The sequence below is a fragment of the Bufo gargarizans genome, chromosome 4 (genome assembly GCF_014858855.1).
Source record: "Bufo gargarizans isolate SCDJY-AF-19 chromosome 4, ASM1485885v1, whole genome shotgun sequence".
Lineage (NCBI taxonomy): Eukaryota > Metazoa > Chordata > Amphibia > Anura > Bufonidae > Bufo > Bufo gargarizans.
Genome location: NC_058083.1, coordinates 220,535,271 through 220,552,915, shown reverse-complemented (window position 1 = coordinate 220,552,915; position 17,645 = coordinate 220,535,271). Strand labels below are relative to the sequence as shown.

General features: G+C 42.9%; 1 protein-coding gene across 7 annotated transcripts in view; it reads right to left on the bottom strand.

Moving 5' to 3' along the window:
- The window catches only part of MYOM2 (myomesin 2), a 419,263-nt gene that overhangs the window by 360,089 nt on the left and 41,529 nt on the right, over positions 1 to 17,645 (bottom strand). For all 7 annotated transcript variants that reach the window (XM_044289251.1, XM_044289247.1, XM_044289250.1 and 4 more), the window contains one exon: positions 4,451 to 4,539. In XM_044289251.1, the coding sequence (XP_044145186.1) occupies positions 4,451 to 4,539 (89 nt within the window). The remainder of the gene's footprint in view (positions 1 to 4,450; positions 4,540 to 17,645) is intronic.

Genomic DNA, 17,645 nt, shown 5'->3' with positions numbered 1-17,645 from the left:
CAGCAGTAGCAGGAAGAGTTAAGCCTCTAGGCGTAAGGCCTAAGAAAAAAAGCAAAGCTGATTTTAAAGTGGCTCTATCACTAGGATCAACCCTATTAAACCAGACATAGTGGCTGATAGGACTCATCCTGCTGATACCTTTCTCTTGTCTGTATGCTAAACAGCTTCAGAAAAATCTGTGTTCTTATTCATATGCAAATGAGAAGAGCAAGCACCAGGAGGCGGGGCTGAATCCTTTGAGCACTGCTTTGTAACACCCCCTGTGCTCTGCACATTCCCCCCTCCCCTTGATTGACAGCATTAGACATGCTGAGGCCAGAGCTATATGCAAGCATGTGAATATCATAAAGACACCAGTAATATGTGTCAGCTTATAAGCATAGAAAAAAACATGTATTGCTAGGTGGTAATACAATAACTTTGTGATAAGTGGATTGTTTTTGTTTTGCATGTAGAAATCCCAGGTTTGAATCCTAAGAGAAACTTATGTGAACTTTCTGGGGTTTTTGTCTTTCTCATTTAACCTATAATAAAAGGCTATACTACAATATATATATATATATATATATATATATATATATATATATATAAAATCATATAATAACAAGACAAGGCCTTACTATATTAAGAATAGTGTTCGTTTGTTTCTTTGCTTAGAAACCTAAAAAATATTACCGGTTTATGCACAGGCACTATATATGATTATAAAGAAAGCAGCTATATTTATTAGATTTTTTTAAGCCTAAAAACATTCTCAATATGATAAGAATATAGACTTTTATTATGGGATAAAAGTGGGAAAAAAAATATCTGAAGACAAAACCTAAAGGTCTCTCCCAGGATGACCTTGACTGATTATTATTTTGATTGCCTGGAGATGAACAAATCATGTTGTTGAGCATAAATGGGCCTTTAAAGGGGGCATATTGGCTGACTGGACTGCATTTTCATTGTGACAGGTCATTTTAAATAATAAATGTCTGACTCCCTATATTCGACCAGTCTATTTAATAGTAATTCAATAAGCACTTAAAATCCATCTTGCAGCAGCTGAAGGTAATATACATTTTTCAAACCAGCACCTGAATATTTTTGTAATTACATGTCATTAAAAATCTAGTATAGCCACTGACTTATTCAATAAAAATTTTCTGTATAGCTCCACCTGCTGTTTTTTTTTTTTCTATTTATCCTTCCACCTCATTGAGGTCACTGCGCTCACTTTAGATCTTCAACTGCCATTAGTCCATGCCTCTGAGCTGCCAACCTGAAATAAATTGATCTGAACAATTGCAGCAATGAATTGGGGAAGGGGGGATGGGGAGATCTCTGGATCAATGTGAGGTACAGGGCTTGTTATAGCTTTTTTTAGAAAGAGACTGTCATTCTTGGCAAATACATTTTGTAAAAAAATATTTTTTATTATTATTATTTTCTATAGTGAGTATGGCACTATTGTATTTGCCTTATTATTTGTGTTTGCAGACTGCTGTTGCTGTTGTTTGTTTTTTGCTTTTCTGCTTTCAGCATGGCAACGCACACCTGCGCATTCTGGGATGTGCTGACTAACCCCTATTTTTTTCTTTGCAGTCTGCATTGGAGGTGTGGCTGACTCCTTTAGTCGTGCACTCCTAACTAACCTGTCTGTCCCATAGGCTGATTTTAATTAGTTCAAGTATAAAGCTGTAACCTGTTCTCCCTGTTTTTATTAGAGGACATTTTTCACCAGGAGAGGTGGAATACAGTGTGGGCTTGGCATGCATGTGGAACCTGCATTCCCTGAATTGAATGGAGGTCATTATGGCACCAGTGGATGTAGTATTTAGTGTTAGGTTCCTGACCTAAATAGATTGCCTTGACACTGGTGGACAGGCACAAATAATTTTGTACAAAAATGCATTTGCCAAGAATCTCACATTTATAGCGCAGAATTAGCAATAATACATTTTCTAAAGTGAGTATGGCACTATTGTATTTACTTGATTATTTGTGTTTGCAGAGTGCTGTTGCATTGTTTGTTTTTGCTTTTGTACTTTCAGCCATGGCGACGTGAACCTGTGTATTGGGATGTGCTCACTCACCCCTTTTTTTTTCTTTGCAAAGAGACAGTCATGTATTATATGATGTATGATTTTTATATATTACATCAATTATGGCGCAACACTTTAAATTGAGCAGATTTGTACAAATTCAGCATTTCAACAGTGGCCACATTTTGAATTATTGAAATTATTCCCTTTAATAAAGGGATGGGGGCAGAAATGCTGGACTATGAATCTGTATTTCAACTTTCATTGCTTTATAGGGGGGAAATGTGAGTAATTAGTGTACATATAGCATATATAATTTGGACAAATTTTACAGAATACAATAGGGGGATTCAAACCTCTCCCTAGTGCAACATGCTCTGTGTTCTTCAGCTTTCAAACACTTTCTAATCATACACTTAATAATATAGATGCAAGCATTATATATGAACCAAGCGCTCACTCTGATATGATAAAATCTGAGACACTTAGCCAATATATTTTGATCAAAACACATCTGTGCCCGCCTACCAAGCGCCAAGGTGGTCACAGGTCAGGCGGGTCCTACGCTGAACCTACCTAAGCCATTGGGCTTCTATGTTCAGGAGCGCAGAGTCCGCACATATGGTGTGCTGCTCCTAGTCACCTCCATGTGCGTCAAGCAACTGATGGGAGGAGGAGCAAGAACACCTATATGTACCACCTAATCAAGGCGCTCTATGAGATGGGAAGGGCAAAAGTGCAAAGGAATGCTACTCCCAAGATAGAATAGGTGCACATTCAGACTTGAAGGTGCCACTTCCTCAAGCATATACTACATAAACAGAAAAATAACAGAAAAAACAAAGATAAAAACATCCTGCACGATATGATAGATAAATGTGCAGATGTCCCTGGCCACATTCATGAAAAGAATTTCAGAAAAAAGATAATAATGCACTTAAAGGAAACCTGTCACCATGATTTTGCGCATAGAGCTGGGGACATGGGCTGCTAGATGGCCACTAGCACATCTGCAGTACCCAGGTCCCATAGCTCTCTGCGCTTTTATTGTATTAAAAAAACGCTTTGATTGATATGCAAATTACCTCATATGAGTCCTGTAGCCGGAGATGAGTCAAGCGGAAAGGAGCCCAGCACCGCCCCGCGTCCTCCGAATCTCCTCCTTGCTGGCTGACGTCACAGAGCTGGAGCGCCGAAAGCTCGCGATGCGCGAGCTAGCGCATGCGTAGTTTGTTCCCTGTGCTGATGCCAGCACAGGGAATGAACATGATGCCGACACTGCGCATGCGCATTTCGGCGCTCCAGCTCTGTGACGTCAGCCAGCAAGGAGTAGATTCGGAGGACGTGGGGCGGTGCTGGGCTCCTTTCCGCTTGACTCATCTCCGGCTACAGGACTCATATCATTTGCATATCAATCAAAACGGTTTTTTAACACAATAAAAGCGCAGAGAGCTATGGGACCTGGGTATTGCAGATGTGCTAGCGGCCATCTAGCAGCCCATGTCCCCAGCTCTATGCGCAAAATCATGGTGACAGGTTTTCTTTTAATAAAATAGATGTAAACATTATTAAGTGCATTATTATCTTTCTTCAAATTTTTTTTTTCATGAATGTGGCCAGGGACATCCGCACAGTAGTAATGCCCACATGGTGCCCCTTTACAGCAGTTATGCCCATACCCTGTAATGCTTACATCTGCCCCGTCACAGTAGCATACCACCCAACGTTTTGGATGCTCAAAGAGGGACATTAACACCTGATTGAGTGATAGATCCGATCACTGGCTGAGGTGGGTCACTGCTGCAGCCAGGGATTTCCTCAGCAGCATTTACAGCCATTTCAAGATAGTATCAGGAAGTGGTATGCAGTGGGAACGTGGCGCCATCAGAACTGCAGTGGCCGGGGATCGGTGAGGTGAGTAAAAGTTCTTTTATTAACCCCTGGAATAGCTTTTTTTCTTGCTCTTCAATGTTCACTTAAATGTCAACATATAAACCATTATTTATATTTATTTTAAGGTCTAAAGTGTGCCAAATAATGAAAAAATATATAACAGGAGGCCTATTATACAGGCAGAAGCTAGACATAGCTTAGGAGCAATTTAATAAGTTAATTAATACATATTTATTTCCCAGATCAAAAAGAGGGACATTTTAGAAGCAAAGAGGGACAGAGGGACTTGGGTGAAAAGGAGGGACACTTGGGAGGCATGTAAAAGATGCAGAAAATGTGAGAAATCTGTCATTTACAGTATGTTTTAAAAATGCAGCTCTGGGGCTTTATAAATGCTATATTTTTAGAAAACTGTCGGTTGACATAAGATAATCTACAAAAGAATCTGTGGACCAGATTCAGACCGGATTTTGAATTATATCTGAGTTTTAAGCTATGCAATACTTCATCGTTATTCTTTTACTTACTTTTCACAATCACAACAGAGTTGGTAGATGACTGTCCATGACCATTTCTTGCAACTGCCGTATATGTACCGGTATCATCAATATTAGTTCTAAAGAGGACAATAAAATAACATTATTAATGCTAAAGAATATTAGGCTAAATCTTTACCTTACATAAAACATCTTATATTCATTAATATCTCCAGCTCACTTGCCTGCAGCGAAATATACAACTCCCCGCATGCCCAACTGTTGATCCTAAGCCCTTTCAGCCTTAAATATAACAAAATCTACCAGTTGTACCTAATAATCATATTGCTAGGACACAAACACATAAATTTGTCATTGCAAACTTTTCAATAAAAACAATTTAACTGCAGTTCTTAAGCTTTCCACTTGGTGGCACTGCATAGAAGAGAATAGTTTCAGAAGTAGAAAGGAACATTCAGATGGAGGTTTACTCATAGAAGCAATGGTTTGTTCTTTATCGTCTAACCTGACAGTATTAAACAATGATCCATACATTGTTCTCTATGTTATATGGTATGAAAAATGTTATATAAACATGATTAGTAACAAGCCTTCCAGTATTGTCAGGAATGGGAAAACAGTGCATTGTGTATGATATTTTACAATAGAAATAGCATTCCTTATGTTGACAATGGCTTACGGTTGTCTTGTTACTGTTGAATAGTGTGTGTAAGAATAACCCCAGTAAAGAACCACAAAAAATAGGGATATGGTGAGGAGTTCTGGGTGTTTCACACTCCGTGAAAGATTACAGTGAGACATACAGTAGTTGGCAGCGCTTCTAGTCCCTTTCTATAGTACATTCTAGATCCTAGAGGACAAAGAGTTCCCTTCCTGACATCCACAGCTGGGGATGTTGGGCCCTTAATGATGAAGTTAAGTGGGCACCATAGCAGGTACCATAGCTGGAAGGTGTTTTATACAGCAGATGTATACTAGCAGTCCCTGTGATTGGAGAAGACTCCAATCATGGACATTTATCCACTCAAATCAATTGTTACCAGGGATGGGTTGCTCCAGGGGGATGGGATCAGAATATGGTGATGCAAAGAAAAAGATTTATGTAAACATAACAAAAACTATATAAATTTGGTATTTCTGAAACTATACTGACTGCAAAATAAAGGCAACATCTCGTTTTTACCACACAGCGAATGTTGTAAAATGAAACCTGTAAAACAAAGGTGCAGCTGCGTGTTTTTCAATTCCACCCCAAATTTTTTTTTTCGCAGACTCCCAATACATTGTGTGGAATACTAAATGGTGCCATTAGAAAGAACAACTTGTCCTGCAAAAAACAAACCCCTATATGGATAAGTGAACAGCAAAATAAAATAAAAAGCTATGGCTTTTGGAAAGCAGGGAATATAAAACAAAAAAAAGCAAAAATGGAAAATTACTGGTCAGAAAGGGGCTAAAAGGGTCCTCCGAAATTTTTAGGATAGGCTGGCTATCAATATCAGATCAGCTGGGGTCCGACTCCCGGCAACCCTTCTGATTAGCTATATGAAGAGACCGCGGCCCTCTGTGAGTACTTGGGCTTCTTCCTAGGCCATGGGATGTCACATTCATTAGTCACATGGCCTAGGAGCAGCTAAGTCCCATTCAATTGAATGAGGCTAAGCTGCAATACCAAGCACAGCCATTATCCAATGGACGGCGCTGTGCTTGGTAAACTGCAAATAGGCAATAGTGCTCACCAGAGCTCCGGTGAGTGCCACAGCTTCCTTTAATGGCTGATCGACAGGGGTGCTGGGTGTCAAAACCCTGCCAGTCTCATATTGACCTATCCTGAGGACAGGCGTTTAAAGTCTGGTGGGTTATCAAAGAGCAAAAGAGGCAATTGCTTAGGGGTCTTTACCACCAAGAGCCTTCACCATACATACAGCCCTTACCATTACACATTCTCAGATGTATGACGTAAGGATGAAAAAATAAAAAAGTGATACCAACAATCTAAAATTTTAAATAGCTAAAGAAATAGTTAATTTTCTCACCTCAGATTAATTTACGTATTTTTCCCTTCGAGTAATAGGCAAAGTAACATTCTTGTGTCCTTCCTTCACTTGATACAGAGAAGTTTCTTTCTCCTTTCACCATTTGTTTTGTATCTTTTTCTTTTTATACTTTGGATTGTATCTTGATGTTTTTATTGCTTTTTATTTTTTTTATTTTCCATATTTCCTGTTGTAATATTTTTCAATTAAAATGGACTGCAATGCAGCTCTAAAGGAGTGAACAGATAAGCTGATGGCAACGCTCAGACTGATATTTATAATTAAATGTGATGTTCTCATCTTGGCACCTAAAGTATTTTCCAAAGAGTTCCTAGTGTATGCAAATAGACAAATGTCACCCGGGAAGAGCTACCTAACACAGTACATTCAAGACGAGAGCCAAGAAATTCCAGGCTGTTTTAGGTATCGACAGATCAGTTTGCAGACAGCTCAGCAATTTGATATGAACAGCTGAGAAGATAGATGTACACAGACGCTAACATCTTAGGGTTCAAGATGAAAAACTACATGCTACTACCCTCAAGATCCATTCACACACTGGGCTTCCTACTCTGAAACCACAGTTTCAGTGAATTTCTATAGTTAGTAGGGTAACTTGTGCAGTCTGTACAGTATGCTCTACTGTCTATGTCAGGCATCCTCAAACTGTGGCCCTCCAGCTGTTGCAAAACTACAACTCCCAGCATGCCTGAACAGCCTACAGGTATCAGCTTACAGCAGGGCATTGTGGGAGTTGTAGTTTTACAACAGCTGGAGGGCCGCAGTTTGAGGATGCCTGGTCTACGTGTTTATGAGCAACCAAAATCTCAAGTTTGGCCATGTCACAGAGAATCCCATTGCACACGATTCGTCCACAGAAATGTTTTAAAAAATTACTTTAAAACACTATATCAATATAATTGATGGCATTAGAAGCTAAGTTGTGTATGTGCCCTTTATACTAATCACTTGGTGGAGCAAACGTTTTTTCTTTTTTTTCTCCAAGTGCCATTTTCCATTCCTGTAGCTGTAAAATGTTTTTTTTGTTTTTTTTTACAGGACAAGTTGTATTTTTTAATGGCACCGTTTAGTTTACCATATCGTGTATTGAAAAACAGTAAACAAATAAAACATTGTTTGGGGGAATTGATTTAAAAAAAATCACAATTCCTCCGTTGCTTTTTGAGTTTTGTTTTTACAGAGTTTACTGTGTGTTAAAACTGACATGTTACCGTTAAACTGCAGGTCAATACGATTATAGAGATACCAAATTAAAGGGGTATTCCCATCTTCAGTTTTAATACTTACCTTCACTTCCTGGATTCGGCTGGGCTTGAGCGACGTCTTCTCCCGACCAGGCCGCGCTCGCTCAGAAGACTGAAGTTTTCCTCCCGGCCGGGCGGTGCAATGTCCTGAACGCGCACGCACGCCGCACATGTGCCATGGTGACTTATCCCCGGCCCGTATAGTACAGAGCCGGCGTGCGCATTCGCGGCTCTGTTCTATACTAGCCAGGAAGAAGTCATCATGGCGCATGCGCGATGGCGTGCGCGTTCAGGACATTGCGCGGCCCAGCCGGGAAAGAATATTCAGTCTTCTGCGCAAGCGCGGCCCGGCAGGATTCTACAAGAGAGGTGGCCATAACCAGGGGAGAGGAACGACAACATCAGGTACGAGGGGACTTATTTTCTCAAAAAGGGTGGGAATTGGGTGATAAAATATATTTAGAAAAATTATCACTGTCAAATCATTAACAGATGTAACAGTGATCATTAAGATGGGAATACCCCTTTAAGATATTTTTTATGGTTAATTATTTTTTTTGCACTTTTAATTTGCTTTGAGTCTTCATACTTTGATAGTTGATACCCAAGGCTCATCAGTAGCATTTTGGGGTGCACATAACTTTTTGATCACTTATTCAAACTTTTTGATGGGCAAGGTGACCAAAAAACAGCCATTCAGACATTTTTTCTACCGTTACAGCACTCATCGTGCAGAATAAATACTCATATTTTAATAGTTTGGAGATTTAAGAAACCAGCAATGCCAAGAGTGTTTACTTTTTATCTTTCATTCATTTTTTATGTAAAATGATGGCGAAGGACGGTTATTAGAATTTTTAAATCTTTAGCTTTTTATATTTTTTTTACTTTTAGTTTCTGTCTACTGCTGGGCGGAGGGGGTGTTAAATGGACTGCAATCCCCTTAAGGCTTATTGCACACGAACGTGTTCGCTCAGTGGCCGTATTGCGGACCGCATTTGCGGATCCGCAATACACGGGCACCGTTCCGTGTGCATTCCACGTCACAGAGATGGGTCCGCAAATCCGGAGATGCGGAATGGTGCGGAACAGAAGCACGGAACGGAACCCTACTGAAGCACTACGTGTGCTTCTGTGTCGTTTTGTCCTGTACTTCCGTTCCGCAAAAAGATAGGTCATGTTCCGGATCGCGGACCTATTAAAGTGAGGGGTGGGTGTTCGTGCAATTTGCGGGCCGCAGCATGGCCACGGGGCACACGCGTTCATGTCCAAGAGGCCTAAACTTTACAACCGCAGTCTATTGGGTAATTGTGACGTGTTCCTACTAGGCCTGGGAGCCTTCACACAGCCCAGGCTGTCATGACAACTGATTGACACCCTACAAATTACCTCTGAGGGATTACATGTCTGGGTGTCAACTATGTAACACAGCTGTTAGCAACAAGCTATGACACTGGCTGCGCTCCAGCGCCAGCGCCAGCGCCATATCTAAACTCCAAAAAATCTGCTGTACATGTACAACAGATGTCCACAGTAGCAGTATAAGCATACCTTTTGTGAAGCCATTAGTTTAAATGTGAACGTCTATGCTGCCAGATTGTGCTCCTGCAAGTGTCCTGGAGGCGGAGCTTCACGGTGGAGCGCTCCCTGCAGTGAATTGCTTCACGGACCTTCTCCTCTTCTCTGAGTGACAGCTGTAGTGGCCGTCTACTTCAACCTATTTTATTATTTTACACTGTTCTGACCCTTTTTAAATAATATTGAATTGGCTGGGGTTATGCCACGATTGGTATAAAAAATGAAAAGCAGACATCATATAGTACATGACAATCTCTTTCTCACAAAGCTAGAGCCAGGCCTGTACCTCACATGAATCCAGGGATCTCCATATTCACTGCTCAGCCCGGCAGCTCAGGTGGTGTGTCCTTTCTGCTGCAGCTCTCTATCTGTAAGGCCTCATGCACACGACCGTTGTGTGCATCCGTGGCCGTTGTGCCGTTTTCCATTTTTTTTCGCGGACCCATTGACTTTCAATGGGTCCGTGGAAAAATCGGAAAATGCACCGTTTTGCAGCCGAGGCCGTGATCCGTGTATCCTGTCCGTCAAAAAAATATGACCTGTCCTATTTTTTTGACGGACAACGGTTCACGGACCCATTCAAGTCAATGGGTCCGTGAAAGAACACGGATGCACACAAGATTGGCATCCGTGTCCGTGATCCGTGGCCGTAGGTTGCTTTCATACAGACGGATCCGAAGATCCGTCTGCATAAAAGCTTTTTCTGATCTAAGTTTTCACTTCGTGAAAACTCATTTCCGACAGTATATTCTAACACAGAAGCGTTCCCATGGTGATGGGGACGCTTCTAGTTAGAATACACTGCAAACTTGGTACAAGACTGCCCCCTGCTGCCTGGCACCACCCGATCTCTTACAGGGGGATATGATAGCACAATTAACCTCTTCAGGTGCGGCACCTCAAGGGGTTAATTGTACTATCATATTCTCCTGTAAGAGATCAGGGCTGCCAGGCAGCAGGGGGCAGACCCCCCCCCTCCCCAGTTTGAATATCGTTGGTGGCACAGTGTGTGCCCATCGCCCCCCCTTCCTCCCTCTATAGTTAAAAATCGTTGGTGGCACAGTGTGTGCCCATCGCCCCCCCCTTCCTCCCTCTATAGTTAAAAATCGTTGGTGGCACAGTGTGTGCCCATCGCCCCCCCCTTCCTCCCTCTATAGTTAAAAATCATACTTACCTGCTTGCTGCTGCGATGTCTGTGACCGGCCGGGAGCTCCTCCTACTGGTAAATGACAGTTCTTTAGCAATGCGCCGCACAGACCTTTCACTTACCAGTAGGTGGAGCTCCCGGCCGGTCACAGACATCGCAGCAGCAGGCAGGTAAGTATGAATCTTCTACAATTGTACTATTGCTAAGTAACCATGGCAACCAGGGATGCAGTAGCTTCCTGGTTGCCATGGTTACCGATCGGAGCCCCAGCGATTAAACTGGGACTCCGATCGGAACTCCGCTGCCACCAATGATGGGGGGGGGGGGGGAGATGGAGGGGGGCGATGGTGGGCGCACACTGTGCCACCAACGATTTTTAACTATAGAGGGAGGAAGGGGGGGGCGATGGGCACACACTGTGCCACCAACGATTTTTAACTATAGAGGGAGGAAGGGGGGGGGGCGATGGGCACACACTGTGCCACCAACGATTTTTAACTATAGAGGGAGGAAGGGGGGGGCGATGGGCACACACTGTGCCACCAACGATATTCAAACTGGGGAGGGGGGGGGGGGTCTGCCCCCTGCTGCCTGGCAGCCCTGATCTCTTACAGGAGAATATGATAGTACAATTAACCCCTTGAGGTGCCGCACCTGAAGAGGTTAATTGTGCTATCATATCCCCCTGTAAGAGATCGGGTGGTGCCAGGCAGCAGGGGGCAGTCTTGTACCAAGTTTGCAGTGTATTCTAACCTGAAGTGTCCCCATCACCATGGGAACGCCTCTGTGTTAGAATATACTGTCGGAAATGAGTTTCACGAAGTAGCTCATATCCGACAGTATATTCTAACGTAGAGGCGTTCCCATGGTGATGGGGACGCTTCAAGTTATGTTCGGGTGTCCGCCTGGCCGTGCGGAGGCAAGCGGATCCGTCCAGACTTATAATGTAAGTCAATGGGGACGGATCCGTTTGAAGATGACACACTGTGGCTCAATTTTCAAACGGATCCGTCCCCCATTGACTTTCAATGTAAAGTCTGGACGGATCCGTCCGAGGCTACTTTCACACTTTGTTTTAACAATATAATGCAGACGGATCCGCTCTGAACGGAGCCACCGTCTGCATTATGAACACAAGTGTGAAAGTAAAGGGACTCCTGACTTTACATTGAAAGTCAATGAGGACGGATCCGTTTGCAATTGCACCATATTGTGTCAACTTCAAACGGATCCGTCCCCATTGACTTGCATTGTAATTCAGGACGGATCCGTTTGGCTCCGCACGGCCAGGCGGACGCCAAAACGACTTTTTTTTCATGTCCGTGGATCCTCCAAAAATCAAGGAAGACCCACGGACGAAAAAACGGTCACGGATCACGGACCCACGGACCCCGTTTTTGCGGACCGTGAAAAAAAACGGTCGTGTGCATGAGGCCTAAGGCTGGGTTCAGACCTGAGCGTTTTACAGCGCGCTCCTACGCGCTGTAAAACGCTCAACAGGCAAGAACCAATGATTCCCTATGGTAATGGTTCTCACCTGAGCGTTTTACAGCGCGTACAATCGTGCTGTAAAACGCCCGAAGCCCCAAGAAGTACAGGAGCTTCTTTGGGGCGTCTTGTCGCGCGTTCCCGTACATAGACTTCAGCAGGAACGCGCGACAATGGGCGTTTGCTTGTAAACGCGCATACAATCGCGCATAAAGAGCGCTCCATCCCGAACGCTCAGGTCTGAACCCAGCCTTAGTGCCGGAGCTTTCAACAGAACATATGACTAGTGGCAATTGATGATTTAAACTGATTCGACCAGCTGAGTGAGGTGGTCAAGAAATAGGAACAACAGACTGCAGGTGGCGCTATACAGATACATTTTATTGAATAACTCACTGGCTATGAAACATTTTTAATCACATGCAAATATAAAAGCATTCAGAGGGAAGTGCTGGTTTGAAAAATGTAGAATAGCTTTCAGGACACAACCCCTTTAAGAGTGCATCTCAAGGCAAAATTCTGTCAAAATGATTCTCTATGTTATTGTTACCTATGAGAAGATTATATTGGTAATATATGTGATCTCGAGCCATCACTGATTACTAAAATACAAAGACTCCATAGAGCGCTCAAACCACTTTGGCGCTGCTCAGTTTTTATTATCGGAAATCTTACACAGCATTTCAAGCTGAGGGTCATTCAAATCAATGGCAGAAATTCTTGAGCAGTGCCAAAGACCCCTTTCCTTCTGGAAATTAGAGGTGATTCAAGATCCCAGTCTAAGGCCCCCTGCACACGAACGTGTGAACCCCAGTGGTCGTGCTGCGGCCCGCAAAATGCACAAACACAGTCCGTGGGGCAGTCGCAGCGGATCGCGGACCCATTCACTTGATTGGTTCTGCGATCCGGCCGTTCCGTAAAAAGATAGGACATGTTCTATCTTTTTGTGGAATGGAAGTACGGGATGAAACCCCACGGAAACACCGCACCATTCCGCATCTCCGGATTTGCGGACCCATTCAAGTGAATGGGTCCGCATCCGTGAGGCGGAATGCCCACGGAACGGCACCCGTGTATTGCGGATCCGCAATACGGCAACGGGAAGCACACGTTCGTGTGCAGGGGTCTAACCAAAAATGATCTTCTCCCTTGTACCTCTAACATTTGAGAATATCACTGTAACTGGATTTCACCCCTTTAACCCCTTTGTGACATTTGCCATTCATTTACAGTGTATGTGAGGTCTTCAAGCATGGACATTTGACCTTTCTAGTCATTTGTGACCATTGCATCTGAAAGATCATTTACCAGAAATGAGCTCCTTCTGGTGACTGACGAGAAAGGTCTAAAGCTGCAGATAAAAAACTGACTTGCTGCCGATTGAAAACCTGCAGAGTAATTTAGTTTCTATCCTGGGTTTTCTCTGCAGAATGTGAATGATATTTCTAAAATCTGCTTTGCTTGTACTGTAAATGCTCAGATATTCTGCCCGGAATTCCACTGCAGAGGTCCCACAGTATTTATACCAGCTGTGAACCCGTCCTGAGAGTGGAATGATCTCAGCACCTGGCAAAGCTGAGCAGGGGCCACTTGTGTGGGTGGGTGACGGTGGGATTAGGCTGCAGCATAAGGGCTCATGCACACAAACTGATTTTTTCTCCACATCAGATCCACACTTTTGCGGATCGGATGCGGACCCGTTCTCTTCAATGGGGCTGCAAAAGATGCAGAAAGCACTCCAAGTGCGCCCACATCTGTCTGTTTACGTGGCATCTGCAAAAATATAGAAGACATTCTATTCTTGTCTGTATTACCAACAAGGATTGCTCTATTATGGCCCGGACGTTCCGTTCCACAAAATGCTCAAAGCACATGGCCGGTATCCGTGTTTTGCAGATCAACAATTTGCAAACCGCAAAACAGGCTACGGTCATGTGAATGAGCACTAAGACAGTACTAAACTTGTAGAGAAAGCACCTGTAGTATGTCAGATCTCTGCGTTGGGGTCTTCTGAGCCCACCAAGCCTAGACCACTGTAAAGGTACGTTGACATGTAGCGTTAACACTACTGATTTGCTGCAGGAAATATGCATGCACAAATTCACAGCATTTTACCGTACAAGCAAAGTGGATGGGTATTTAGGAAATCTCATCCACACGTTGCAAAAAAATCTGCAGCGTAAATTAACCTGGGGTCAACTTGCAATGCAGAGGATGAAATCTACAGCCAAATCCGAGGCATAAATCCAGATTTATTTTTTTTGACTGCATTTTATATTTCATGTAGACATACATTTTCCTTTGTATTTCAAGAGCTGCCCGTACTGGAAATGCACCCTTCAGACTTTTGAGAAAGTACTGGAAACTGTTCTGAGACATTTGGAATGTTATTACGCAATGGTTAAGTACTTAATTCACTTACACCCTTTTGGTAATAAGACACTTTCCTACATGACCTCGCCTTGTTTTCAGGACATACAGTACTCCTAGAAAGCAGCTGGAGAACTACAGCAGAATTTTTATAGTCAAGAACTTTGCATACCAGTCTCAGCTGGTCCTAGATTAGCAAGGGATCGACAGGGAACATGATGGGAGTACCTTCTCTTACCTTTTTACGTTAATTTTCAGCTGCCGTAAGGGCTCTAACACTACTTAGATCAAACCATTACAGAGAAATCTTAAAAAACATCAATTACCAGTATATTGTTCTGAAAAAGCTAAAATCAAATAAACTAGCACAAAATGTATATAGGGAGAGTTTGAAATCATTTAGAAGGCTAGGCTAACAGTGGCATTTGAAAAAAGGGCACATAAACATGGCTGTATTATGGACCCATGTTCTGCAGACCTGAAATACAACATTTATAGCCTGCTATGGGGCACACAGTTTCTCTTTATTCCATAATATTATTTGGAGGAACACATAAGTTATTTCTCACAAATAGCAAAATATCTGTTAGAAAAGAAAATTCGGTATGCTGTATTGCATGCCATAGAATCGTTCTGGGGAAAAATATGGTGTCTCACTGAGATCCTTATAGTGGGTCCATCAGGTTTTTTAGGCAGAATGAGGCACCATGCTGTGTATTCCTGCCAATCAAAAACCAGGGAGATCATAGTCTTCTACCTACAAGCAATCTACTTTCAGGGTTAATGTAATGAGTTTTTCAAAATCTTGGTCTACCCTGGAGAATATTGTATTTGATTCACATCAATAAGTATATCTACTGTGTAAAACAGCCAAACTAGACTTCCTCCAAATAATGATTTCAGAAAATCTGTCCTCTTAGACAGATTTCTACATCTATGGAATTACTAAACTAGTAACACTGAAAAGCCCCAGTCTGCTAGTCAGAGGGTGATTATAACCTGCATGTTGCATATAAAGTAGCAGGGGCGTAGCTATAGAGGGTGCAGAGGTAGCAGTCGCTACCGGGCCCAGGAGCCTGAGGGGGCCCAAAGACCCTTGTGCCACATAAGAAGTCATCGGTATTATAGAAAGTGCATGCTGGTCAAGTCATACCTCTGGCTAAATGGAAAGGGTTAGGTCAAGAATTTGTCATTAGGGTGTGGGGGATAAAATTTTTGCCTCAAGCAGCAGGAAGGCTATGTGCTTCCCTGCCCCTAGCCACAAAGCACTGAGGGAAGGGGGGGGGGCCCAAGCTAAACTCTTGCACTGGGGCCCATAAGCCTTCAGTTTCGCCCTTGTAAAGTAGAACTTCTCTCTGGGTTGCTTGGATGAGAGGGATAACTAAACCAACCCAGTGTATTAAGCTGCATTAGAAGTGTACTAGCCAAACCCCTAGATTTTGGCAGGTTGAGCCAACCATCTAAGGGTACTTTGACAATAGCGGCAGGGGACTCCGGCAGGCTGTTCCGGTGGGTTAACAACCTGTCGAATTCGTCCTGCTGCTAGTTCGCGCGTGCCCCCGGATTGCTGCTCCATCCCCATTGACTGCTTTTAGTCCAGCCGCCTCTAGACGTGCAATGCCATGCTGCCGCCGGAACTCCGCCCTCGCCCCCATTATAGTCAATGGGGACGGAGCGGCAGTCCAGGGGCACACATGAACTAGTGGTAAGATGGATCCGACAGGCTTTTTACCCGCCGGATAAGCCTGCAGGAGTCCCCTGCTGCTAGTGTGAAACTAGACTAACGTGTATGGTTGCCTCCCTATTCCCCCCAAAGGAATGATGCTGGGGGGCACATTGAATGTCAATTGTCTGGTCCTTTTGTTCTCTTTTGGTAATGGCTTTCTCTCCTCTGCACATTCAACACATATGCATCCTTGGCCGAGCATGTATAAGTATGAGAGATAGTTGTCAGAGTGAGAAAGTGTATGGCCAGCTTTAGAGTCGCCACTTGACCAGTCAGCTGAAAGCAAATGTACTATTTACCCTCATAGGTCCCTGATGACCCATGTTCCAGGACCTGGCAATGGATGCAACTGCACCCGTTAAATTGGGGCTGTATTCCCAACCAGCGATACTTGAAACATAGAGAGGTTCAATAGAGAACAAGAACCAAAAAAGCTGTGACTTTTACAGTAGGGATCGGTCTGTTGGGGTTGATTATTAAATCCTGCATTGGGGCTATAAAATGTGCCCTTGGTTAAGTAGAACCGACTCACATTCTCTTGAAAATGCAGCTTTACCATTAATCCATTTTCATTGTATATTAGGGAGTGTTATTATAATCTATTCCCTTATATAATTATTGGAATTGCTTCCTGGAAAGTACAGTATATCTTTGATTCATGTGCCTTTGAATAAATAGAGCAAAAGCAACTATTATAATTATGGCACATGCTGTGAAATGAATCGTCTTACTAACTGTCCTGTCCTCCTTGGTCACCTCTGCCAAGAACTAAGTAAAAGATGAACTGATAATTCTGTAAGTGGCATTGCCAAAAGATCATAATAGTGGTGCAGAATTAAAATACACCGATGAAAAAAATTCAAATAGTATTTAAAAAAATAATAGTTTCTTGGTTAATGAAGCAGTACACTCAAATATAGTAGGGGGTCAGGAGATTATTTTCTATTTAACCGTATGTACAGCATGCAATATGCATATTTTGAAAAGTGTTGAAAGATAATATGAATGTTTTTATTGTTCCCTTGCTTTCAGATAACAACTTTGTCTTTGATTTCACTGTAAAAATGGAAAAAGGAAATGGAGATCTACAGTGGATTAGAATGGTGTAATGTGAACAGAGCTTTGGATACAGGAGAGGACAGCTGCCTACAGATCTCATGTCCTTTTTGTTCCTAAGTATGTCATCTTCTGCTTGTCCCTTTTTTATAAGATTCTATAAGCGCCAGGGAGCTGTAAATGTGTGATGTCTTGCTGGATCTAGTTACAACCTTCTGCCTAGTCTCCATTCCTTTGATCTCTTCAAATGTATAGACCTGGCCAAACCTCAGCCACCCTGACAGCAACCAGATGCCCCAGCCCTTAACAACTAGTATAGTCAACTAAAATTCTGTCTATAGACCTGATAAGACATTTTACATTTTTGTGTGGCCATCATCTCTCACCCATAAAGAGCTATCTATGGTGCTGTGCACCCAATTCATAGCTCCATATAGACTTTAATGGTACAGTTACATGGTCAAGTTTACTGATGCGGTTTTGGAAGACTAAAACAGAAGTGAATTCAAAAAGGAGGAGAAGTTGTATCTTCTGTCCTGTATACCTTTTTCATCCATCC